Source organism: Paralichthys olivaceus, chromosome 12 (assembly GCF_024713975.1).
Source record: "Paralichthys olivaceus isolate ysfri-2021 chromosome 12, ASM2471397v2, whole genome shotgun sequence".
NCBI classification, from domain to species: Eukaryota; Metazoa; Chordata; class Actinopteri; order Pleuronectiformes; family Paralichthyidae; genus Paralichthys; species Paralichthys olivaceus.
Genome location: NC_091104.1, coordinates 24,796,358 through 24,822,990, shown reverse-complemented (window position 1 = coordinate 24,822,990; position 26,633 = coordinate 24,796,358). Strand labels below are relative to the sequence as shown.

Below are 26,633 nucleotides of genomic sequence, written 5' to 3'. Positions count from 1 at the left end.
TGTCAATCAAGTTGCTTGGTCTGCCTCATTTTATGGACTTTACTTTTCAGGGGTAAATGCTGTACGGTTTGCACCTATGTCGGTTATTTTGTTGAAGTTTAAACAAATATCTTTCATTTATTTCCCTCATTCTGGACTTCTGTTACCAGCAACGTAACTCTATGTCACCTTTTCATCTTCTAAACAAATACTGTTCCATACTGACGGAAATGTTTTGGGCTCTTGAAACATAAGGAAGTAGTGTCTCATCCACTAGTTATTACTGGTGCATTATAACATTCTAATAATTTATACTTATTATTAATTCTTTACAATTGACATTAATGGGTAGAAGGACACTAGTAGTAAAATCGTCAATACACTATTCAAATTAAGGGTCTCAGATACTGTTACCAAATGTCATACAATGCCCTTTCCTCTCTAAATATCATTGAAATAAAGTGTTTGCAAAAACCTGCTTCTCAGATTTTAATCACTTAATGTCATCTCTTATAAATACAATTGATTTCCTAAAATATATAAATATATAGAGTATTTTATTAAGATACAGTGCATAATGATGTGAGAATGGCTCTTTTTTTTAAGATTAAATACAAATTGGGACACAGGAAATATTGGTAGAATATTAAGCGCCTTATTTTAAAAGAAAGACGTCAAGATACAACTAATTGTTACAGTAAGTCACCACTCCTTCCATTTGACTGAGGCTTTTTCTGCTACGGGTACTCAAACCAACTTATACTCATCCTCCACACGATTGGCTAAAGAGAAGGTGGAGGGTGGTGACTCACATTTCAAGAAAAAAAAAACAAAAGAAACAAAAACCACACATTTCTTTCTTAAAAAAACCATCAACAGATCATAAACATAGAAAGCAAAATGAAACTTGAGTGTTAACTTACTGGAGTTACAGTTTATCCTGATACAGTCTAGATGGGGAAGAATAAATGACAGATGAAATTGCATCCTTCAAGGTTACTGCTGCAGACATCCAAAAACAAAAAGTCCACCCTTCCGGGGACGTACACATGCAGAAAGGTAGCCATTTTATTCCTTTGATATTAATATTTAAATGAATACCATATTATTATGAAATAGATTGTACATATTACATTTTCCAAAACAAGCATTTAATAGTGCATAAAATGGTGGCTGGATTTGTCAGTCATAGAATTGTGCTAGATGCTTTTTTAGAGCTTGTGCCATTTTGATAGTACCAGACTTCCAATGTATGAATTGTTAAGGCACAGTATTTACAGTAAAATGGCCACTTGTAGTACCAGCTACATGAATTTTCCAACCCAGCACTGACTGTTGGATTTAGTGTTTGAATATTCAGATTAGAAAAGTCAAAGTCTCTGGCTCCAAAGCCTCAGCACCAACAAGGTGGCAGCTGCAATTCATTTTAGAGCCATGGATCTTTGATTAGCAAATCCAAATCATATTAATAAAACTTTCAGCAACAAGTTGAATTTGTACGACATTAATGTGATTAGTGAGGGTTGGTCGCCATGTGGCTGGTGGTTTCATGTGTCGTCAACCGCAACAGAAAAGTGGGAGCAAACAGCCACGATCCAATCAGCACCAGCACCATGCAGAGGCACAGGAACCCCAACCACTGCATCTGGAGTACTATGCTATGCTAACAAGTGTAACACTATGGATGGATCAGAGGCTAGATGTGAATTTTAAGAAAGGTTGTGTAGAAAATCACTCAGATTAACATGGGCTAAGAAATTGTAGAGGCACAGATCAATTTGAGCTGCAAACACTGAATTAGTCTAGGGTATGATTTACATGAATTAATATGGTCAGATTAGAATTTATCTAGACATGTTTTGGCAAACAAGCTAAGGTTTGCTAACATTGGTATCATTCTTACAATTTGTGATTTTTACTGGATATACTTTTTACACAAAATATAAAGTAACTACATTTTTCAATATGTTATTATTTACATATTATGACTGGAAGTATTTGGGGTCACAGCCAGCTGTAGGTTTTGCTGGGCTCTGTTCTCGGGCTGTTCACCTGACGGGCCGCAGGCTTAAGGCCTTTGAAGGGGTGAATACCATCTTTTGACAAAGCATGATGGAAAATGAAGTTCGCAGGGGGAAAACGTAAAAACATAACACTGGGGAAAAAAAGCATAGACTTTCATAAAAGACACCATTGCCAGAAAAGAAAACAACCACCCAGAAAAAACAGGAAGATGAAAGAGAAATTACTTCATGTCAGACAGAAAAATGAGGTTAGTGAGAAAGACAAGAATGGTTTCTCCAAATGTCCTGTAGAATGATGGACTGAAGACCAGAGGGCATAATTGGTGGAGGTCACCTCTTAGAAAGTCTCAGCACACTTTGTTCTTTAAAAAGACTTTATTAGAGATTAGACTTTAAAGCCCATTATCTCTACATCATAACATGTATTCTGATTATTGTGCTGTGACTGTCTCAAAAGTTCTGTAAACAAGAACATGGATATGACTATGGTTTGTCTCTTTCAAAGATGGGCCATACTTGTTAACCACTGAAATAAAATAAGTTATGATGGTATAGCCCAAGCTGTTGTCCAGTATATAGTTGTATTCAGGAAGCAGTCCAAGGTTATCTGTGAGCACAAAACGCATTAACACCCATGCAATAGATAAAAACTCTCTTATCTATGTTCTAAAGCTGGTAGGAACCTTTCAGGGATCATAGGGATGAATAAGTGATGAAAAGATGAGATAGAAGAAAGACAGAAAGAGAGTGAGAGGAGTGAGAGGACAGAGAGGTCACTGCTCAACAGTAGACCTTCTCATGGTGAAGGATGTGGAGGCAGATGGTTTGGGTGGGGGGGGTCATACGATACCTAGGTTGACCGTGAGTTTGACGCGACCCCCATCCAACTCCAGCCTGAGTGTGTCGGCTGAGTCTTGGGAGTTGGTGGCCATGAGAAGGCCATAGGCTCGCTGGGAACGAAAACGCATGGAGACGTCCTCGGCCTCGGTGTGCATGATAGTTGGCATCACCACCTTCATGTACATGCTGCCATCATAGGAGAGGATGGAAGCCTCTGTGGAAGAAATTCAGGTGCAAAGAGGGATGTTAGCCATATTTCAAGTAAGGTTAGAGTCAGTATCTCTGACAACATGATACTTTGTGCCAATATTCAGTCAGTCACGCCAGCAGTCTCATGCCTGCCAATGTGGATAGCTTCGTCCACTGCTTCAGTGCAGACCATGACTGGATTAACCTGCCGAGGCTCCAGGGCCACTCTGCAATAAGTAGAACTTTTCTGATGTTTAGATACTCTGTCCTAGGTTAAGCTTGCTATTTGGATACTCAATTTATGGAATATGCAACAGATGGGCACAAAACTGAGAAATGTGAAAATGTTCCAAGTTTCATTGAATAATTCCAACAAATCTACACTTATATGAGCACACACCATCTAAAGAGCCTGGGGCTGTAGGTGCTACTTCCCAACAATCAATCGATCAATCAACAATCAAACCTGAGTCCAGAAAACATATCTTATCTGCTATTGGCTAGCATCCATGATCCCCAAAGAGTGAATTCTAGTAACTTTAATAACTAACTACAAATTGATATGTTTTGCTCAGCCAATTATTGCAGACATAGCAGCAGGGAGGTCAATAAGGTATAACATTAATATGTAGCCTATCATATGTGCTGAAAAGACAAATTAACTTTGTTGCTCCTCCCTTGGCACACAAACTAACTTACTAAAAATATCTAACTATAGCAGTACTTTTTTCTCTGACAGAGGAAAATAATGTGAAAAGCCAGGTCCTTCCTGGCAGTTCAGCTCACAATCAGAGTGAAGAAAACTCATAGAGTTGTTGCGTGCCATTGCTGAGAAACTTCATCGTCCAAGAAGCAGCTGTCACAAGATCGTGTTCTGACAAAGAAAATGTTATTCAGGCAAGTTTTCTGGCGAGTAAGCTAATAGCTAAGAAGCTGAAACCTCATTCAGAGAGACAATTTGTGAAGGAGCCTTGTTGTTGCTACAGAAATCCTAGAACCAAAAGTGAAATTTCAGTTTGTCTAAAAGAACCATCACAGAGAAATGACTGATATAGACCAAGAACACCATAAAAACAAACTCATATTTAGTCATATTTGTGTGTAAGACATAAATAAATTACAGTTAAAGGTACCATGGAGCAGTTTACTTATATGAGTGGGTATGCATTTTGTTTGACTCAAGCTTGTACACAGGCAGCAACATACTAACAATGGCAGGGGAGAAGACGCCATCAGGGAATATGGAGGTTAAACACCTGCTGATTTAAAAGAGGCAATTTGGAGCGTAACACTCACTGTGAATATAATTTTCCTTGATCACAAAAAACTACAAAGGGCACCTTTAATGAAATAATAGGATGGAGCGGAGATTAAGAGAGGGGTTGAGATTATATAGCTGTTTGGATCACACATATAAACACACGCACGCACACACAATCAGTTTAGTTGATGATTGTGAACTTAATTCATCTTCAACAAATTCCCATCGGATCCTTTTTTAACAGCTCAGTTGCAAGTGAATGAATGTCAAAGCACAAACCAATACAAAACACTGCAGCTCCCTGGAGCTGGTCAGTGGACAAAAGACTGATTTGCACTACATCTTCAAAAATCTATAAATCATTATGTTCAATGATTTTGGTTTCACATCCTCTCGCTGGCCCCTGGCTAAAGTTCAGCAGATTATTCCAGAGTCTGCATGTCAGACTGAAGGGCTGCGCAAGTCCCTGTCAGTGTAGTACAGCAGACAGGCAGAAGGACGCTAGTCCAAAAATACTGGATGGGGTGTGAGGTGGTGCAGAGCTCACAGTGGACCGAAATGGCAACTGTTACCATGACAATACAGATTGTTCATGTTGTCTACCAATTACCTCACCCTCTGTGGATACAAGCAAGCACAACAGCTATGACACAAAGGCTGCTTCCACAGCCAACAACAGTCACAGCTAAAAAAAATACAAAAAAAGAAAAACTGAAATAAATGTTTTGTCTTATGTTGAGAACAAGTGGTTTTAATTAGATATTACTGACTCTTGGCCTTGTTGCATTTAGCCAGGTTCCATGTCTTCCAGCGTTTAGACTCTTATCCCATCTCCCAACCTTCTTCTCATCTTGGTCTTTCATATCCACTGACAGCATTTTGTGTGTTCACAGAACGTTTGGCTTTTTAAGTTTTCAAGCGCAATAAGAAAACAGCTTAAAACTGTATCTGCTGCTATTTTAAGACCTCACCAGCAGAGACGAAGATGCAGAACGAGGTGGGGACAAACCCAAATGTGTTCAGGCAACTTTAAGCTCTCTTTTTCTTTAATGAAAGCTCACAGCCAGGATCCAACACAATCAGCCGCTAGACACCACAGTCTGGTGTTTTTATTGTTGTTATTTCCCTGTTACTGCCCACTCTCTGTTCCACTTCATCTTACATTCATCCAAGCAGCGCTGGTTGCTGTTTTCTTGCACTCGACTGGCATCAATCTGAGGCGATTATTTGTCCTGTCACATTAACTTAATATGATAAATGAACCAATAATATGCTGAGACATTACGTGTCCTCTAAACGTCCTTTGTTCAGTTTTGCTGCATGACGAGAAGGATGAAGTTTTACCAAGTGGCCACAGGGTGGAGACACAGTCCGTCGGTTTGCCTGGAAATTCTGTGGCCAGCGAAGCGAGGGGTGGAAAATAGGAGGTGAGGGGCAGAAATGATGGATGGAACCCAGAGTAGGAGAAAATAAAAACAACCTATCACTTGACTAGTGATGAGCCCTAATGACTGACACATTGAGGTGTTGAAAAACAGAACGATCTGAGAAAGAAAGGGAAAAATGGAACGTGAAAAACAAAAAGTGCCAGTGGAGTTTGTATGGCACACTGACTTCAAGGACATAAACATGACATAAGGGTGAAGATTAAACTATATCAGGGAGAGATATAGTTTAACTTCAAATGTCCAGAGCGTGTATTTACAGTTTAAATTGTTTGGTTATGATCAAATTTAAAGGTGCTATAAACTGACTATTAAAAATTTGCATGTATAGTGCATTTATAAAAGCTTAATATATCATTACTTTTGCCTGTTAATAATTTTAATACCTTGAGTTCTCTCAATACAACAAAACAAATGGAAATGGAAAAGAATGATACATCCATGGTCAGTACATCTGATGGACTTTACTCCTACATAGTATAACTGACCAAGGTTAGTCAAATTGAAATGACTTGACTTAATCAACAAACATAATGTTTTCAAAGGTGCTTTTTGTTTTTTAATTTAAAAATATGTTGTGTTGTTAGGTCGTGTGTTTTCTAAGATGTTTGCAAATTAGTTTTGTCCTAAAAAGAAGACAGAAAAAAAGAGGAGATAGGGAAAGATACTACTTACTTTTGAGACTGTCCCAGCTTTGGCACTACACTAAAGGTTGAGTGAAAATGTGAACTTTGATGAGTTCAGAAACCTGACAGGCTCAGTAGGATCTGCTACACAGATTCGTTCACATTTTCTGGACAGACAGGCCAATATAAACCAACACACACACACACACACACACAGACATACACAGATCTTAAATGCACCCTTGCATATGGATATTCAAACACTGACAGCCGACTGTAGTGGGGATTCTCAGGCCTGCAGACAGCTTCACAGCAGGAAACATCTGGACCAGCTCATCAACAATGAGTGAACTACTTCTGAAGAACATGTCACATCCATGAAACAGCACATTTCTGTGTTAACTTTCCTATCACAGCATGACAACATTGTCACAGGCCTCCAAAATTGTTGGTGAACATTAGCGAACGTTTATGGTTATGATTTAAAATGTGTGGCACATTAACAGTGGTCTCCATGTGTCCAAATCACACATAAACCTCCTTTTAACCAGGGCTGATTTTCTGAAGGGGTTGTAAACACGCTGATGCAGCAAGATATTTTCATGAGTCAAAATGGTTTGTATTTATATCGAGCTTTTCTAGTCTTGATGACCACTCATTATTAGCAGCACTTTCTCGTTCAGCATCTTGCCCAATGACACTTCGGCATGCAGATGGGGAAGCCTGGGGATCGAACTCTCGACTGCTCTACCCCTCAGCCACAGTTGCCCTTGTAGTTACTTTGCAGTTGTTCTGTTCTCTGTAAAGTCGCAGTCGTCTGCAGAGTTTGCTTCATAATGTGGACATTCTGTCAAAGCCCAAACCTGCTGGTGGACTGAACACACCTGTAAGACCCACTCAGCTGAGGCAGACCCAGATTGGTTGTTCTGCTGAGGTTTCTTTAATACTGTCCAACTGCTTCATTATGTGTAAATGCTCAGACTGTATAATGTGCCAGTGGTAATAGTTGCGTTGCCCTACATTTTTTTTTTTGCATATGTTGCTAAACACAAAATTTGAAGTATATTCTACGGTAGACGCTCTTCAAAGGTATAATTTTACTTAACTGCATTATGCGGTCATCACTTTCTTGCATTGTGGATACACAGTTTGTATAGGTACAGAAGAATTATTGCTGTAAATGCAGGTGTTGTGAAGATGTTATTTGGTAAGTTATAAGTTGGGGACATCAAGTATATATAGCGGACAGAAACTGCATCATACAGAATCATATGAACCACACATGCAAGATTATTTTGATATTTCATGTTCATATGAATATATTTAAACATATTTATCCTCAGGTTGGAGATAACAAGCTCTCACTGAGTTATTATTCTCGTTCAGCCAGACAGAAATAAACACTGCATCAGATCAACAGCATTGGTATTTTTGATACTACGGTACTGTTGTGTATTGGCACACAAAATCAATCAATCAAAATAAAAAAGAATCTGTATCTTTGGGTCTTAATTGGTTGTAAATGAACCTTCATACGAACAATGAGGTCATGATAAGTATGACTCTGCTCTCTGTTCACCTGTCTGTTCTCATGTACATGAGTTCCTGGGTTCATCCTCAACTGCACATGAAATTAATGGCCATGTTTGGACACACGAGCATCTGGGAGTGATGTCTGTTTGACAAGGTGTCAGATGACAGCCCAGTGTAATATATACAATTTTAATTCTCATTACAGCTCTGAGTCGAGCTGTCAGATTAACTCTGACATATCATATTTCTTGGATGTTATTGTGCGTGTGTGTGTGTGTGTGTGTGTGTCTGTAATGACGTGCATGTGCTATGTCTCTATAGAGTGTGTCCAACAGATTGATACACTTCTAACTGACTGACCTTGCCCAGCTAAACCCAATGACCATTTAATGCATCTCAGCTGTACAGTGGATATATGGGGGAAACTGTTACCATGAAAATCTCCCATCCCAGCTCACTAAGGTTGCTGAGAGGAGTTAGGCCTGGTGCACACTAGATGATTTTCAACTCTTAACTGATTTCTGTTAGGCTCATGTCATCGTCAGAACGCACACAGTCGAGGATTTGGCCAAAACGTAAGACCAGACACTTCGTCGTCTGGAGGAAACAATTTCACCGAAGTGGAAATAAACATGGAGGGTCGATGTTGTCAGATTGCTGCACCCACATGTGTTCTGCTTTGCAGTGTAGAACAAAAAAGAGAATAGAAACTATGGACGAAGTCATGGCTGAGAGGGTGGAATAAGCTTTCGTAGAGGAAATTGCGCGTGTGCTCAGTATTTCGTCAGAGCAGATAATTGCAAATATCAAACATGTTTGAAATCAATCACTAATCACTATATACATCACTATTTCGCCATTTTGTGGTGCGTTTTTTTAGTTTTTTGTGCTGTTCGAATGTTGAGTGACATTTTTATATCCTTTATAGTGCACATTGTTTCCCACAATGCTTTTTAAAAATAGTGTATAACTGAATGCATTGATAATAAGTATTAAATAAAACATTCCGTCGTTGTTGTTGTTGTTCTACATCATGATCCTGCAAATATGACGTAATTACTATGTAGAGAAAATGAGCCGAGAAGGGTCCGAAAACATTTTTTTCTTTTGCTAATGAGTTCACTATATAGTCCTCTACATAGAAGAACATGTGTAGTTGAGTAGGGGTTAGTGAATGAAAGGGTAATTTCGGGCACAGCCATGTCTTTTTCTTTCAACTGCTCCAGTTTTGATTAGTTTTACATTCAAACTCAACACTTCCTCCATGATTACCTGTTGTCTTACAAAAACCTCAGCATTGTGTACAGCACTGATTGCATCTGTACAGTGACAGAGTTATGTTGCATTCATCACTCTGAGGCTGGGTTAATTAAATTTCCGTAATTAGCTCTATTTTGCTGTTTTTGCGTTCGGTGGAAAGCTTCTGTCAATCATACTCAACGCTTCCTGCGCAGATGTTTTAGATTAAAAGATCGTCGGCAGTTCTGGGGGCATGTTTTTCTGACAGAAAAAAGAAACGAAAGAAATTTTCTTACAAAAATTTGACACTCAAATCAAAAGTGGGCCTATGACATGAATTTGCTCTGTTATGTATCAGAATGGATGAATGTAAAGAAATTATAATCTCTTGATAATCTTCACATTCAAAGCTAATAACAGCAACACAAAAATCAAAGGGATTAAAAAAAAAAAAACAGGTGGTAAAATAAAGTTGCCTCAATATGTTCATTGATCATAACTGATTATTAACGTGCTTAATAAAATGTGAGAATCGAAGCCCTGTCATCATCTCTCATCGTGTTGGACCTGTTGGCAACTGTTGTCACAATGAACTACAAAATCACCTGTCCTCTATCTCAGCTATGCTTCTCTGGACAGCACTGCTCAGGTTCATATCCGAGCTTTTGTTTGAGGTAACATGGCAAGGACAGGATTCCAAGTCTCACTTTCTTTTCACTGGGACAATGCATGCATTTCTGCTTAGTCCCCAACTTCTCAAAATACACCACCACCCTTGATTGTTCTCTTACAGAGTTCCCTCGCTATATCTATTCTTCCCACCAGATGAAATGACTTCCTCAACTCAGGTTTCAGGCTGCCTTAATGGATCACTGTATGTCACCTTCAACTTTGTCTCTCTAAGCCTGAACTCCTGGTGATGCCAGCATTAGTATCCAGCTCAGGTCCTCCTCACTCTCAACAGCAATATCTGCCCGAAATCTGGACATCATGACTGATGACGCACTGACTCTCACTGACCATGCTGCATCAGTCACTTGGTCATGTCTCGCACCGAACAACTTTGTAAAGGTCAGGCGCTACTCTGTTCTTACCTGACTGAGCATGCCGCTAGATTCCTCGTCCATGCATTGGTAACCTCTCACCACCATGCACGGCAAAACTTCCAAAAGATGTCACTCCACCTCCACTTTTCATTAACCCTTCACAGGCTCATTAGGTCACTAGCGCTCAGCACCATCAGTAGCCACCCAGCTGAATCAGGTCAGGCATTGAGGAAGCGCAGGTCTAGAAACATTCTCATTTACAATCACCTGCAAACTCTTCTCTTACTGGTCCCTCCATGGTTCTGTTACCAGTGGCATCTATTGCACTTCGGTCCGTCCTGGGAGAGGGATCCCTCACATGTTGCTCTTTGAGGTTTCTACATTTGTCTTGGTAGTTTTTTCATGTTGAGGGTTAAGAACAGAGGATGTTGCACATTGTTTTGTCAATATGGGCTAAACCATTCAAATTTGATTGATTGATTAATGGTGGAACAAGTTTTCCAAGATCTCCCAAAGACCTTTGTCGTCAGATTCTACCTCCATACGTTCACTCTCTCTCTCTCTCTCTCTCTCTCTTGACCTTGATTTTTGGTGTCATTAGGATTCCTACCTGTCCAGATTTCTTAACACCTATGTTGTTTGAGCCAAAGATGTGTTAGCATTTATAAGAAACCCCTTATCTTCTGTATGAACTAATGGTAATTAGACCAAGATGTGCCTCTGCACAGGAGTACGAGCTATGATATAGAGCTAAGTCCAGTGGATGATAGAATCACTTCATTTGGATACTGTTAAAAAATGAACAATGTTCACACATAAATATCTAGTAGAGGTGATAGTGTTAATAAAAAAAAGACATAATGAAATCTTCGGCTCCTGGTAATCATTTTGCAATATTTCAATAAAATATCTCTTGCAAAATGATTTAAGGTGAAATATCAGATTGATCCACTGATGCCCCGTAACTTTTCTTTTCAAGAATAAAAATGAGATTGGGGGAAATAATTATCCAGCAGCCCACTGGATGAAGAGAGAGAAAAAAACCTCCTATAGGTAGAGAGATAGGATCGGAAAGTAGTTATTTGATATGCTAAAAAGCAGTAGGAGCAATTTGTGTGGGCTGGGGATGTGTTAATTACTTTTCAACTCTGACCAGTCTTTATTAAAGTCTGGATGCGCTGGCAGAAAAGGGATGTATACGGTGAGTGGGGAGTGTCAAAAACCACTGTGGGGTCCTTAGGCTGTAATCCAAAAACAATACAATCCTCATACTGATGCTTTCAAGACAATAACAAATATTGATAATTAAATGTATGAGTCAGTTTTGACACTCCTCAACCGGTCGAGGCAGATGACCGTCCACGTTGAGCCTGGTTCTACTCGAGGTTTCTTCCAGTGAATGAGGTAGTTTTTTTCACTCCACAGTCGCCAAAGCGCTGCTCATTGTGGGAACTGTTGGGTTTCTCTATATGTCTTAAGGTTTTGCCCTTCTATGTAAAGTGCCTTGAGATTTGGCACTATATAATTAAAATTGAATTAAAATGAAAAAATGGAGGCAACCAAGTATGGTAGAGGTAAGAGGCCTCCTACTTTCTTAATCTGGAAGACACTAATACTACATTCTTAAAAACCCATTCTTAGCATCGCATAATCTACTGCATGCCAGCTATTTATTTTGGTTCTCCTATTGTAGTGCGATCGCAATGACATAAGGTTCAACCTAATGACCATCTTCTTTAAAGGAACTTATTCTTTCAGTGGGTCACAGTTTTAAACTGTCTTATATTACAACATTCAATAAAGCCTGTGATCAGGACTTCTTTCATAAAAGTAACAATGACATATACTGTTTTTGCAGCATTAGGCATCATTGGCTCTTCTAAGAAGTGTGTTCTTCAATTCATGTAAGAGAACTTGACATGCAAACATTTACCTCTCTCACAGGTGCGTGACCAGAAGCCAGTCCCAGTGCAGTCACAGATGAATCGGTTCCAGCCTTCCTTGCAGACGCCTAGGTTCTTGCATGGGGAGCTCTCACACTGCTTGCCTGGCTGCTTGTTGCATGACGGTTTGATGCCAGCGCCATTTTGTGCCTCAGCAATTTGACGGATGTCCTTACTTCGACCGTCAATGAAAAGGTCGCGGATACAGCCCACATAGCCATAGTTGAGCATCGCCGTCCAGAGCTCAGTGGGCAGGATTAGGTTGGTGCGGTCGGTGGGAAGCCCCCCTAAATACATATCCCCCTCCAGGTCTAGAATCTCACTCTCACCGCTGGCTGTGAATGGGGTCCTTCTGCTGTTTACAGAAATTGTGCCTGTGGTTGGTATGGAGGGAGATTAGATTAGTTACTCTGCAGGAGGCACTGATGTCAACAGTGGTACAAGACTGTATGGTGATGTCAGGAAGAAATCATTCTACAAACATTGAGGGGAACATTGAACAGTTATGTTTCGAGATCAGATCACAATAATCATTTGGCGAACTTATTATTACACAAGGAACCATTCACTCACATTCACACCTGTGGAGCCTCCAATCAACCTAACCCCAATCTGCATGTCTTTAGACTGTGCGAGGAAAGCCACCTGGAGGTATGTTTTAATTTTTGCTATTTGAATAATAGAGCCCAACTAATTTGCAACCACTTTTCCATTCACGTGAATTGGAATAACACTTTGATTTCATTAAAAAACTTTGTTCAAAAACAAATCTGGTCCTGAATTATATGGAAAATACATAAATTCACAGACGTCACCATCACAACTGACCTGAGCGTCCATCTCTCTGGATGTCCACGTGATACCAGGCACCATCATTGACCTTTGTCTGGGTGGCCTTCACTTTGATAGTCCCAGAGCCCATGTCCAACAGCAGGTACAGGCTGCCATCCAGCAGCTCTACCGCAAAGAAATCCACCTGGACAAGGGCCAATGCAATGATCATCAGACACATTAATAACATTCCATTTTGCTAACCCCCAAACACAAATTGTTTATCAGATTTGAATTTTATATTTTGGTCTTATTATATTTTAAAAATGCAATTTATTTCTGTAAATATAAAAAACATTCAAATATAAAACTGAAGGAGTAACATTTAAATCATCCTTGGTTTAAATCTTTGTAAGTCATAGATATATGCAACCTGTTATAAGGCGTAATGAGTAAACATTTCTTCACTTCAATGGGACAAAATGTTATTTATGATCTCTGTGATTCTTGGTGATCCATGTTATTTAAAATGCAACTGGCTTTGCTGTTTTGTCTTAAGAACATTTCACCAGTCGTGAAGGGGATTCATTAGTCCCTGTAAAAGAACAGTCTGATGAATTTTCACGTATGGTTAGGATGGCATTTCTTTGAGCAGAATGGAAATCAAACATCAATGAAATCTTGATGACAATGGACTGACCTTGGTGTTCTTCTGGCTGCGGGCAGCATCTTTGCGCTCCTGGGGTTTGCCGTGAGTGAAGAGGATTAGGCCATTGGGCTCAGTCGTGCGGAAATCGAAAGAGATGGATCCCATCCGTTTGGTGTTCCACTTGGGGAGGCTGATGTAGGCCTCTGGAGTCTCGAAAGAAATAGGGTCCAAGGTGGCCACATTCTCACACTTGTAGGACACCTCACCCTGGATTTTCATCTTAGGGTCCACGATTCGAGCCAGGCGGGACAACTCGAGTCGGATGTCATTGTTCTTATACACCACCTGTGATAGAGCAATGATAGCATTAAGATCACTCATCTGTTTAGGTGTGGCCAAACATGGATATCGAAACTTGTATCACTCAACCAAATACTTAATGGTGAAATTCCAATAATTAATATTGTTGATAAAGTAAGCTGCAATGCCACTTTTCCTGTTAAACCTGAAGATAACATGAAGGTAATTAGTTATTGGAATCCAGAGTGGGCAAAAAGATCGTGGTAGCCTCTACAGGTGTACTAGCTGCACCCCGCTCACTCACATTCTCTCCCATAGAAATTCCTCCACACAAATTTTAGAAACAGGACTAAATGTCGCACTAAGAGATGTGCATCGTACCATGGCCTAATGAAGACTGTTTCTTTCTATACCTGAGGTTATTATAGGTTCTGACAGGTTTTACATTTAAAACGCCAAAACACTGATGTGACCCAAGAATAAGCTTCCACTGAACTTTAAACCAAAATGTTCATTTGTATGTAGGCTATATTTTCTAATCCATACCCTACTCCACCCACTCTAAAGTGAAGAGAACCCTCCGGTATCCCCATGTTCGCACACATATGTTCACCAGCTGATCACAAACCATCTGCTGAGCACATCCTGTAGTGACAGTTGGGTTTTAGAGTTTCTGAACTGAAAAGAGCTGCCTGCTGCAGCAGAAAATGAAACTCACCATAGAGTTTATATGAAGCTCTACATTTTTCTCAGTCTGAAAGGCATCTTTCACATTGCTTTCATCAAATTTGTAAAATTGTATGTTTGTTATTATAAAATATCAGTTATAATTGTTTTAATTGCAGATGTTTTATAATATTAAAGACACAGAAATATTCAAAATTAAGTGTATGAAAGGAAAAATACACATTTTAAGAGTATAGGCCTATATATACAAATACACAACAAATGAGCTGAACTACTCTATTGCAGAAACTGGGGTCAGGATTACACCCTGAACATCCTGACCTTTATTCATTCGAAGATCCTGTATCCTGAAATGAAATATTATGAATGTCCCACCAGTGGACTGTATATAAAGATAGACATTATGACACCCCCCTAAAAGTGAATCCAAATCATCTTGATCACACCCTGGTAGCTGGCTGCAGAACATCATATATACAATCATCATAAACCCCTCCTCATCCATGTTAGTGGATGGGACATGGACCAAAGTTAAAAAGTCTAAGTACACGCTAAATGAATATTCTTTTCTCAAAGAGGATTCCTGTAATTTTTGATGTATGTTCTTGTGTTCATGTGATTGATAAGTTTGTCTGATGTGCGTATATCGGCAGGACCTCAGTACCATGACTAACACCGCAGCAACCATATCTGGTGGATTCAAGTGGATATACGTCTTTATATCAATGGTCCTCCCTTAGAGGCATCAGAGGTAGTGTGAGGAAACAATTCAAAAAGTAGGCAGGCATGAAGTGAGTCTTAAGGCCAACTAGCTCTACTGAGTCTCTCTGATCAACCTCTGGTCACACATCAAAAAGATGAACCACCCTGTGTTAATATGCTTCAAGTGAATACCAACATAAGAGGAGCCTGGGAAGTGATTCACATGGTCTGCTCTGCCTCACACTGACTAATGACTTGACAAAAGAAACAGACACAATCAGTCTCTCTCCCTCTCTCTCTCCCTCACACACACACACACACACACACAGACACTCTACTTTAGCAGCTGTGCAAAAGTGCTACAGCACATATAGCACAACTCACCATTATGGTTTACTCTCACCCATCAATGGGTAAAATGACTATACTTATCTGTAAAACATGAACAAATGTTTATGATTTGCTTGTGGATAACCAGTAATATAACAAAAGAACAAGTAAAGCATATTGTTGAGTACTTGTCCTACATGGTAAACTAGCCACTACATGATATTTACTCATGCACATGTATTACCCTGTCTACATTAGATTAAACACAACCATCTTGTCTGCTACTTGAGGGGCAGAGCTGCATTCACATAGAGAGCAGCAGAAGGGGGGGGGGGGGTGAAAAGGGTGGACATTGATGCAGGGCTAAAGCAGCGGCTGCCCAGCCTTCACCAGCTGTTTCTGAAGAGGAAGAGGAAGTACCACAATAAAAATCACAATAACACTCACTAATGAGTGATAGTGAAAATGATAGTTAACAGCCGTCTGCCCGTAACAAACATATCTATAGGAATTTACTCTGTTCAAATGTTATTATGCTTCTGATGGAGAATTATAAAAAATAACTGTACATTATTAGGAATGATTCAAGCAGCACATATTATACCAGACATGGTCCTTGCTTGCCAAACTCCACAGGTCAATTGGAATCAAGATTGTTATCCATTTTAATTACAATTTTTATTTAATGGAAGCAGTTATTATTTCTGAGGTACAGATCTTTTTTAGATTAAATGATGCCAGCACAAGAAAACACAAGTGCACTTTTAGATACATTTGTATTCTGTTGTTACTCCCCTCCCTTTCAGAGAGCCAATCACAATCATTTATCTACAGCGTATATTTGCACGACTGAAGGATTTCCACGAACTAACATTTAGGCTAATGCAGATGTGGTCAAGTTCAATTCACTATCGTAAATTGGACGTTTCATTGCAGTTACTGATCTATCCAAATGCATCCAGGGGCATTTTAGTCTGCGATCATTGATAACGCCCCTTGGATTTGAATTCTGGAATGAAACAGAGAAAGCAAGAGGAAACTCAGATTATCCTTCAGCCTGTAGCACTGAGAAACAGACAGATTGTTAATGAACAACAGGAACACACTGTATACAGTGCTGTGCAAGATAATGCCCTTTTGAGAGTTTACAAATTCTTAAAAAGTCCTCATAGTTTGTATGAACAACTGAAACTATTAATTTAATTAATTAAAATGGTGTTTATAAATCTTCTGCTGACTATCTGATTTGAATTAGCAAAACATAAAGGAAGTGTTAGGTTGCATTTACAGAGCAGATTAGAAAATATCTTTTAAATAAAACCTTTGACATAAGGCTGCTTCTAGTGATGCCCAGATTTCTTTGCACTCTATTTAGGACTACAAAATATTTCTAAAAAAATGAAAGAATCAAAAATCTGTATCAGTGATTTGTAGTGCACAGCACCAGCCTCCACCTTCATGTTCACACAGTTCACACTGAATTAACCCCACAGACAAACTGCAGACGTCCCTGTGCAGCATTCATACCCAGATACAAGGTTTACGTCGCTCGCCATGAAGCTCATTTTTAACCCGTGCAGCTTCCTGTATGTGCCAGTGTCATTTCAATGATGGAAAATTAATGAAGTACACTAAGTGGCCAATCTTTTATCACAGCAGCACTAAATGCTGTCAATAACAACGGGAGGATGCTGTCACGGAAGGGCTTGTGTGTGTAAATTGAAATCTGCTCAAGTAGAAAATTGAGGGCCTTTTTTCCCTCTAATTCTCGAGGCCGAGAAACACCCTCCATCTGGTTATATTTTGGGGCGCGTACATACACAAAACAAACACACCCTCTCTTCCATTTCACTCTCTTTTATATTAATGTCTCGGCTCCTGCTCCTCGCCCAGGGTTCTCTCTAAAAGAGGGCAGCGATGGCTGAGTGGGTAGACTGAGGGGATTGGCTGAGATTATCGATATTCCACCAAAGATTTGACAGTAAATCAACTTATCCCTTAAGGTGCTTGGGGACTGGATGGAAGATTGTCTTTTTCCTCCTCTCTCCTCACTTTATTGCCTCTCCTTCTCTTTCTGTTACATCCATTCTGCTCTCTCTCCTTCCAGATCCATCTATCTCATTCCCCCACCTCCCTACAAGAAGTGACCATTCTGTCTGCTGCTCTGACTGAACATAAGTAACCTGAGCCCCTTCAGCAGCTCCATCGCTTTCTCTTCTAAAACAAAAGCCTAAATAAGAATGACAGTCTCTTCAGACTCACCGCCAGCACAGAAGCAAACAACCGGCTTAGTAGAGAATATTAATAATAATAAAATCCACGTTTCTGTCTCTATTGTTAACTGTTGTGATGTTATAATACTGAGTTATTATGTATTTGTTGTGTTCATCTTTACTCTATGAAAATCTGCATCTGGAGTCTGCAGCACCAGAGATCCACACTCTCTGCCAATAAATTCCACAGATGTCCACAACATCCAGTAACAAGGGAAGAGGGACATCTGCATCATGTACAAATGGCACTGGGGTAAAAGGGCTTCTGTCCATAATGATAATGCAAAGCTCCAGCCGCTTCTGCAGCTGGGGTGAACCTGGATAATGGGTAGTACTCTGAACCTGCTCATTTTATCAAAAAGTGACAGAGGGGTTTCAAAACTACTCAACGCTATCGAAGGAGCAATACATTTAGCTGCCCCTCAAAGCATAACACAGGTTAAAAGGAGTCTTCAAAATAATCCTCCTCATGGTTAAGATGTGAAGGTGCCAGAGATTCAGGCGAAATTCAACATCTTTTACACAGATTGGTAAAATCTGCTTAAGAAATCACAGAAAAGTCAATAGAATGCATTGTATATAAGGAGCGAAACCCTGATGGCAGACATAAACACAATATATATGCAGAATATATTAAAAATATATATTATGCAGCTTCAATATGTCTCAACCTCAACTGATGAGTGGCGCATGTGCGGAACGTCTTACTTTTCACCTCAGCGTCCATGTTACCAGGTTAGAGCAGCCACACTGCCTGTGTGAGCTCCTCCTCTAGAGAGTCAAGGTTTTGCCTATTTTCTACGCACACCGCTTGCGGTTCACAGCAGAATAGAGTAAATTATCTTTTACCACAGTTTCAATGTTTTCCTGTTCAATATGTCACACTCGTAACACTTCCTGTACCCATTCAGACAGCCCATGTTTTACCTGAGGAAATACAGCGATCACAACAGAAATCTCACATTGCAGATCAGCTGCAGTCCCGCTGCCCGTGTAAACAGCAGAGGCCTGCGAACATGCTGCAGGTCAGGGCGTAGCCGCCATGCACTGCTCATACAGCCAGCGTGGGCGTTACAGGTAGAGAGGTTTAAGATGTGCATCCAGCCTCTTACATGTGAAAGAGAAAGATTCTGACACATTCTGACATGACATGGTAACTTTTCATTTTATAAAGGGCAAGGCTACTAAAATATGTAATTGGAAAGCAATGTTAATGACACACATGAGACAAAATTCCTCTTCGAACTTTATCATTTGAATTCTTAGATCCGCCCAGAAGAAGAAGTTGGAATTCTTGAGACTCAGCACTAAAATGTGCACTTGACTTAACCTGGACCATTGTTGACATGAATGGAATCCATGGCCATTTGTCTCTATAAAGGAGTCCTGCAGATAATTGGTTCTTCATTGTTCTCTGTGAATAGTTGAGTAAAGTCCTTTAGACTGAGTAGCAAAGGACTGACTGATTAACCAATCTCACAGATTCACATCACATTGGCTAAAAATTGTATTTATAAGGTAATGCATGAAGTCTATGGCAGCATGCCGAGCATGTCCAAACCATTAGGGTTAACAATTGTTCATGAGATATAAGAAAGCATTATTAAGATCCAAGTTTTTTTCACATATAAAAAAAAAAAAGCAATGAGCTGTTGAGAACTGCTATACTCTGCTTGCACAATATAGTGTCACGTACTTCCACTTCCCGCACTGCCGGTCGGTTCACTTCCTGTCGACGCCAGACTGTTTCTCTCGCATCCAACTTGTGCTTCTATATTTTTGTCACCCTCACAGTTAACTTTTAATATATCATAAATAGTTTATGCCGTTTGTTTTTTGGTATGTAGAGTCAAAAAGGCTAACTACGAACTGTATATACAAAAAACGAACGGTAAATACTATTTACGATATACACAGAGCTAACAGTGAGAATGAAAAAAATATTGAAGCCCGAGAAAACACTGTGTGGAGATCAAGTTTGATGTGAGAGTAACAGTCTGGCGTCGACAGGAAGTGATCTGTTTTCTAACTTTCCATCCATCTGCCTGAAACGATGAATCAATTGAGTCGTTGTTTTACACCTGATTCATCACATCATTCAGTTGGTTATATATATGTAAAGCAACATGCCCCTTGTACACTGAAAAATCTGAGCTTTTTCCAGAATGAAATGTAATTTTATTCCATGTAGGGGCACTTTGCAAAAGATGTCATTGTCGGTAGACTCAACCGGGAACATCATACCGACATAAGTAACGTCCCAAAACAGCCTGTGACTGCCTGAGTGGGACAAACTGGATGGAAGCAGAGGACTCCAGGGGGAAAGGGAGACTAAAGGATGTGGTATGGATAAAGCATTGATGTAAAATGCATCGCAGACTTGATTCAATCAACTCATCAATCATATCGGATTTTTCTGATGCCATTCTCCAACACAATGTCAACAGCACCAGGAGTTCCAGACATTCACCGTTACTCTCTCCTACACTCACATGCACTGGATCGTTTCTCTATGTCAACAGAGACACTGAACTTCACCTACTCTGCTTAGTCACACTGTCCCACACTGAAATAAAGACAGACGTCCCCTCCGTCCTCCTCTGTTGTGTAAACTTCTCTGCTCACAGTTTTTAATTCAGTGGAAGAGTCCAAAAGCAGCCCGTCTTTGTGTTGAAAACCCTCTGAGAGCATCTGAGTCATGTCATTGTCACTGTCATCCAGTGCCTTCAAGCTGAGGGGAGATGACAACTATTGATCTGTGAAGAGAACGTTTCTTTGTTGTGGCTTGTAAGTGTTTTATAGTTTTTTAAAAAAACAGCCAGAGGGGTGTTTGAAAGAGCGCACAATGTAATGCATGAGAATCCAGAGATCTCTCTCTGTCTGTCTGTTCTTCAAGTGTCCACCAATCGAGTTGAAACTACAGGCGGGTGGATTTCTGATGACCTGAGGGAGGTGCAGTGTCGACTGAAGTGTTTTGGTTGAGACAACACTTACTGTGACGTCACCGTGATATCGCCCCACTAGCTGATTTCAGACAAGCACTGAACTCAGGAGATCCTTTGGACTTTCTCTGCAGGGGCTGCGTGTGTCCCTGTGTTCCCTCCCTGCGTCTCCGCTGCACAATCAATACGTCACATCCTGCCTCTGCCTGCTGCACCACGCCTCACCCTGAATCCTCGTTGCTAGTGCGAACGTGTCTGAGCAGAGAGTCTCCCGCTGTGTTGTTCATGTTGGAAAGGTAAACTCTGGAGAAATTCACAAACCCGTTTCCCAAGAGATCCTCTAGTGGTCATATCTGAAAACAGCGTTATAGTCTCTAACGCTTCAATCCTCAGAATGTCAGTAAACGTAAACCTTTTCTCCAAGGTCTTGCATCACAGCCTTCTCTGACAATGCGTAGTTAGGACCATGCTATCTGATCCCAAATGCTTTGATTAATTAATATGGATGACAGCATGTAAGGCTTGGTGAGCACAATACATGAATGCAATCAGGAAGCAGAGGCTACAGAGCCAGACAGAGGCATGTTGAATATCACATTTGGACAAATGCAGGATGTGCAGGAGGTGGTGTGACAGCAACAATAGTATGTTAACGTGAATCTGTGCATTTCATATTTGATGGTGTACGTCTTGAAGTATCTTAGTTTTACTTGCAGAACATAAAAAAACAGCGTTGTCTTCGATACTGACCAGGATTTTATAAATGCAGCCTTGTCACGAACTTGCCAAGTTCAGGATGGTTCTCTTGCTCTCTCTCTCCTTCTCTCTCTCTCTTTCACACACACACACACACACACAGACACACACATGTCCCCCTGTTACCCTGCTTGCTGATAAAATACACCATAATTCATATGAAATGGACTGGAGGGGGGGGGAGGAGGGTATAGGAGGAGGGAATGGAGAGTGTCGCTGACAATTTGACAAGTCACTTTCAGGTCCCTGCCACCTCTAAACAATCATAGCAAAGAGGCCTTTCAACATGCAAAGGGAGCTTTATCAGCACGCTGCAGATGCAGGCTGCAGGTTAACATGAGAATGAGGCATTTACAGAGACTGATAGCGGACTGAGGGATATCTAACACGCACACACACACACGTGCACACACACACTATACACTAAGTATACAATATATGCAAAACATAAAAAAATGTACACTATACTTTACCAAAATACTGAACTCAACAGGCACTTAACCTGGAACACTTTTACATCTACTCATTCATGCATTTATCCAATCAGCCAATCATGTGGCAGGACAGCAATGCAGACGCAGGTCAGGAGCTTCAGTTAATAATCAAATATCACAGTGGATGGAGGCACAGTGGTGTAGTGGTTAGCAGTTCTACGACCTTCCTCCGACAGTCCAAGGACATTTAGGTGAACTGGCAACTCCATGTTGTCTGAAGCCGTGAAGGTGAGTAAACTGTGCACGTGTGTTTGTCTAATATGTGGAAGAATGGCGTCCTGCACAGTGTTAGCCACTGTAGCGTGAGTAATTAATTATTATGTGAATTGTGACTGTTCAATAATAATCAACAACAGTGTAAATCAATAACAGTGTAAAGACAAGTCTTTACACTGTTATTGATTTCATTAGAACTCGTCAGATCTGATCCCTGATGGTGCTCAAGTGTTCCCGGTCTCTCTCGCCTCTCTCTCCCCCTCATCCACCTCCCCACTATCTCTCTCTCTCCTCTCCCCTCTTTTCCAACCATCTCTCCTCTCCTCCCCATTTTTCTTTGCTCACCCCAACCGGTCGAGGCAGATGACCGCCCACATAGAGCCTGGTTCTACTCAAGGTTTCTCTCTGTTAATGAGGGAGTTTTTCCTCCACAGTCGCCAAAGTGCTGCTCATAGTGGGAACTGTTGGGTTTCTTTATATTAATAAGATTTTAATGTCTTGACCTTCTATGTAAAGTGCCTTGAGATAACATATAATATGATTTGGCGCTATACAAATACATTTGAATTGAATTGAATAATTTGACACAATCTCTCCACCATGATTGTGCTGAGTAGTTACTCAGGCTATATATATATATATATATATATATAGAGAGAGAGAGAGAGAGAGAGAGAGAGAGAGAGTTTGGGGCAACAGAAAGCTATTGAAAATGTCTGACAATGGCCAAATGATAGAAATCCATCACTGCATTATCTTCTTCGGCAGACCTCCACACACACACACACACACACACACACACACACACACACACACACACACACACACACACACACACACACACACACACACACACAATAAAGCATGGGACATGTTGATTAAAAAAAAAAAAAAATCTATTCCCGAACCTTACAGTGTCTGTAATGCAAAATACAACCACTTGTAATTATCTGGCTCTGAACATCAGTGTTTACGTTGGGATTGTGCCTGGAGCTGACATTTAGTCCTGAGGGCGGTTTTTGACTAAAGATTATGAGACGTCGGTAATAGGATGGGTTTCCTCTCAAACGCATTTTCTCACTGTGTTCTGCCTCACTGGATTCTGATTCATTTCATGTGATTTATAAAGCAGCGATTCCACCACACAGTTCATGTGAAGCATTTAATTAGAACATTAACAAACAGCACGTTTCGCATCCGGCAAGTCTCAAAAACTACTGAACATCAGATGTGGACCAAATGTGTAATATCTGCAATATCTGCCTCTAGTAAGTACATTATGCTTCTTTTTTCTGGGAATGTAAAGGCACTGGTTCTTCTCAGTAATGATGAGGGTAAGAGGTTGGCTTGATATTTCCATAACCTTTACCAAAGTGCTTTTTTTTTTAAAAAAAAACCTGACGACTGACAAGACTGAGGTCATGAGCTCCAGTTGCCATCCACCTTGACGACCTCCACCCACACCATGTGTATGATTCTGTTGTAGTACACGGATGTTTGATACCTCTGAGCATCGATACGGCCAGTGATGACACTGTGCTCAATGAAAAGTGTATAAACATAATGTACAGGAGACATGGTAGGAATACAGGGCATCGTAATCCTGCCTCCTCTGCATCTCACAACAACAAGGACACAACAGGGGGGGTGCCATCATCAACTCAGTCTCCTGCTGCATCCAAAAACATCACACAACTCTAATCTAAAGAGTTAATTTACCTCTGCATGATGCGTAATCTGCATACTACCATTTAGCATGAAGCCTACAATCCTACTACAACTAATCATACACAAGAGAAAGAGAGAGGGATGTTTGTGTGTGTGTGTGTGTGTGTGTGTGTGTGTGTGTGTGTGTGAGTGTGTGTGTAAGAGCACTGGGAGACACAAACATTTATCATCCCCATATGTCTGCAGCTGCGTTGCCCATGAATCTCTGCCCACTGACAGTGTGTAGCGTGTGTGGCGCACACGGCTCTGCAGAAAATGACAATTGCCCAGGTCACAAAGAACCATCCACTAAATACTCAACATTATACAAGAACGCCATCAGCTGCCACTAACACTGAAACTGTGTGTGTGTGTGTGGGAGTTTTCAATTTACTCTGTCAGTGCTTGTTCGTGTATATTTCATGCATGTAATAAGAAGAGATTCTGCATTCTAATTAAGTAGAAAGCTAGTAACAGTAATATAGAAAGAAAAAAAAAAAGTATTATCCTTCATAAACATGTTGCTGTAGCCTCGTGTAGACACACCAGCAAAAAGCACTTAACATTCAGTGTTAGTCCTGTAGTATTGTAAGTCACATGGTTTCGACATGAGTGTTTTGCCAGATCAGAGCTTTTGCAGTGTGCAGTTTTGCCCACAGGGTGGCATCATTTCCTTTGCTGAGCACACAATCTGAGCTGGATCCTCCTTAGTCTGATGAAATCTCGAATATATATCCTCAGACTGTGGCTGGTGGTGCTTTTATACATCAGTTTGATTAATTAGATGAAGGGAAAATTTTCTTACCACCTCAGGACATTTTCAACATAAACACTGACCTTGTCGGTTGACTTAAAGAGGACCAAAGCTTGCTCCTAATTAGGTAAAATGTAATTTCTCAAGTCCTGGTTGAGGGTCAAGTTATATTAAGGTTTGGTTTAGGCATGAATTAGTCATGGTTAAGGTTTGGATAAGGTTTTGGGCTTTCCACAATGAATGGAAGTCAATGCAAAATCCTTAAAGGATTGTACATATATGTTTGTGTGTGTGTGTATGTGTGAGGAGGTTATTTTGGAGAAAAAGATATTTATGACAATGAATTCATAGTTATTGGCCTATGTATGAAGGAAATTAACAATTGAATTATAATAATAAAGTACAGTTGTCTTACAATTTTTTTCCCATATAATATTTTCAATACACCGAGTCGTCCAAGCTGAACGATCATATAGGTCGTCTGTCCCTTCTGTGGGACCTATGGGAGTATCTCCCAAAATGGTCCAGTGGTGGTGGGCATGCAACCGTCTCCATGGCTACAATAATAAAAACATTCAGGTTGTGGAACAATCATGGGTTAAAGAAATAACAGAGATTATTGCTTTCACACAGGAAACCAACATACTGTATCTCATTGACATGACCCACACAGCATCCAAACAGTCAAACCTAGCACACAGACAAATTAAAAGCCTTCCTTTTTTTATATACAATGTAGCATTAAGCAGCTGAAGATTGAGATTTTTCTTCAGGATTTGGTGGAGACCAAACCAAAGCTACAATAGTGACATTTGCAGTTAGGAATGTAATGATGAGATGTTGCTCTCTGTCGTTGACTACAGGAATGTTGGTCAGCAGAGGTCAGCAGTGGTCAGCACTTTCCCCTCGCAGGAAGAGGTCCTCGGTCTGAATGCCAGCACAGTCAAGGCTTGTCTTTGTCAAGCTTGCATGTTCTCCTCACGTTTGCATGGGCTTTCTCAAGCCGGAGGCAGGGTTAAAAAAAAAAGATCATGCAGCCGCCCTCTCCCCGAATGTTAAAAGGATAAGCGGAAAAGATAATGGATGGATCGCAGGGTTTTTAAAGCTTGTTGTGCTTCTGCCAAGTGGAAAAGAAGCAAATTCAATCATGTAGATTTTTGTAAAACTACATAAGAACTGACAAATGAGTCATGACTGTGTATGCAGCTTTTTAACCTTGTGGTTAATATTACACTTGATTGAAGAGATTCAAATGATGTTTAATATATTAAGACATCCACATTTTTAAAATGTAAATTTAGATTGAAACTTTACTTTAAAACACACACAAATTTGCTTTAGCTGTGAAATAAATACAGCAGCGTAACCTCACACTCATATGATCACGTTGGAAGCTTTAACAGAAATAATTCTCATTTACTCTATTGCTTCGCTATGTTTGTGGTGCCTTGTGTTGTATAGGTGAAGTCGAGAAAAGCTCATATTCTGAGAGGCAGCTGGTGAACCAAGCTAATCTTGCCGTGAAGTCGGCCATGAGAGACACAATTCTACAGTAGGCTGTGTTGCGATTGTATGTAAGTGTTCAGTAAGAAGTGCATTAAATATAAATAAAGCACAAGAACCAGAGTAAATGACCAATACTTGTTTAAATTCTGTGTTTGGTACCACAGGGATATGATTAAAACAACTGATAACTGAAAGATTTTTCTTCTATCTCAATTTCAATAAATTGTTTTAATGCAGTACAAGATAATATAGTTAAGGGTGGTAAAAATTCAATGAAAATATTTGTAATTACAGTAGCAGGTTCTGTTACAACAGGAGAAAGTGAGAATAACAGTCATTGTGTTTGCTCATCCTTCGTGCTCTGTCTGTGAACCAGTCCTTAGTGCTTCTTTGCTGGCTACAGTGTGCAGGCACAGTCAGA

General features: G+C 40.2%; 1 protein-coding gene across 13 annotated transcripts in view; it reads right to left on the bottom strand.

Annotated features, from left to right (window-relative positions):
• The window catches only part of nrxn3a (neurexin 3a), a 173,048-nt gene that overhangs the window by 59,786 nt on the left and 86,629 nt on the right, over window positions 1-26,633 (bottom strand). For 12 of the 13 annotated variants that reach the window (XR_011244839.1, XM_069536473.1, XM_069536475.1 and 9 more), the window contains 5 exons: window positions 13,597-13,890; window positions 12,954-13,101; window positions 12,116-12,499; window positions 2,854-3,057; window positions 903-929 (listed from right to left, as the gene is read on the bottom strand). Coding sequence is in view for 12 of the 13 variants with exons in the window: in XM_069536473.1 (XP_069392574.1) it covers window positions 903-929; window positions 2,854-3,057; window positions 12,116-12,499; window positions 12,954-13,101; window positions 13,597-13,890 (1,057 nt within the window). In the remaining variant the exon portion in view is untranslated. The remainder of the gene's footprint in view (window positions 1-902; window positions 930-2,853; window positions 3,058-12,115; window positions 12,500-12,953; window positions 13,102-13,596; window positions 13,891-26,633) is intronic. The other variant, XM_069536477.1, reaches the window with a different exon arrangement.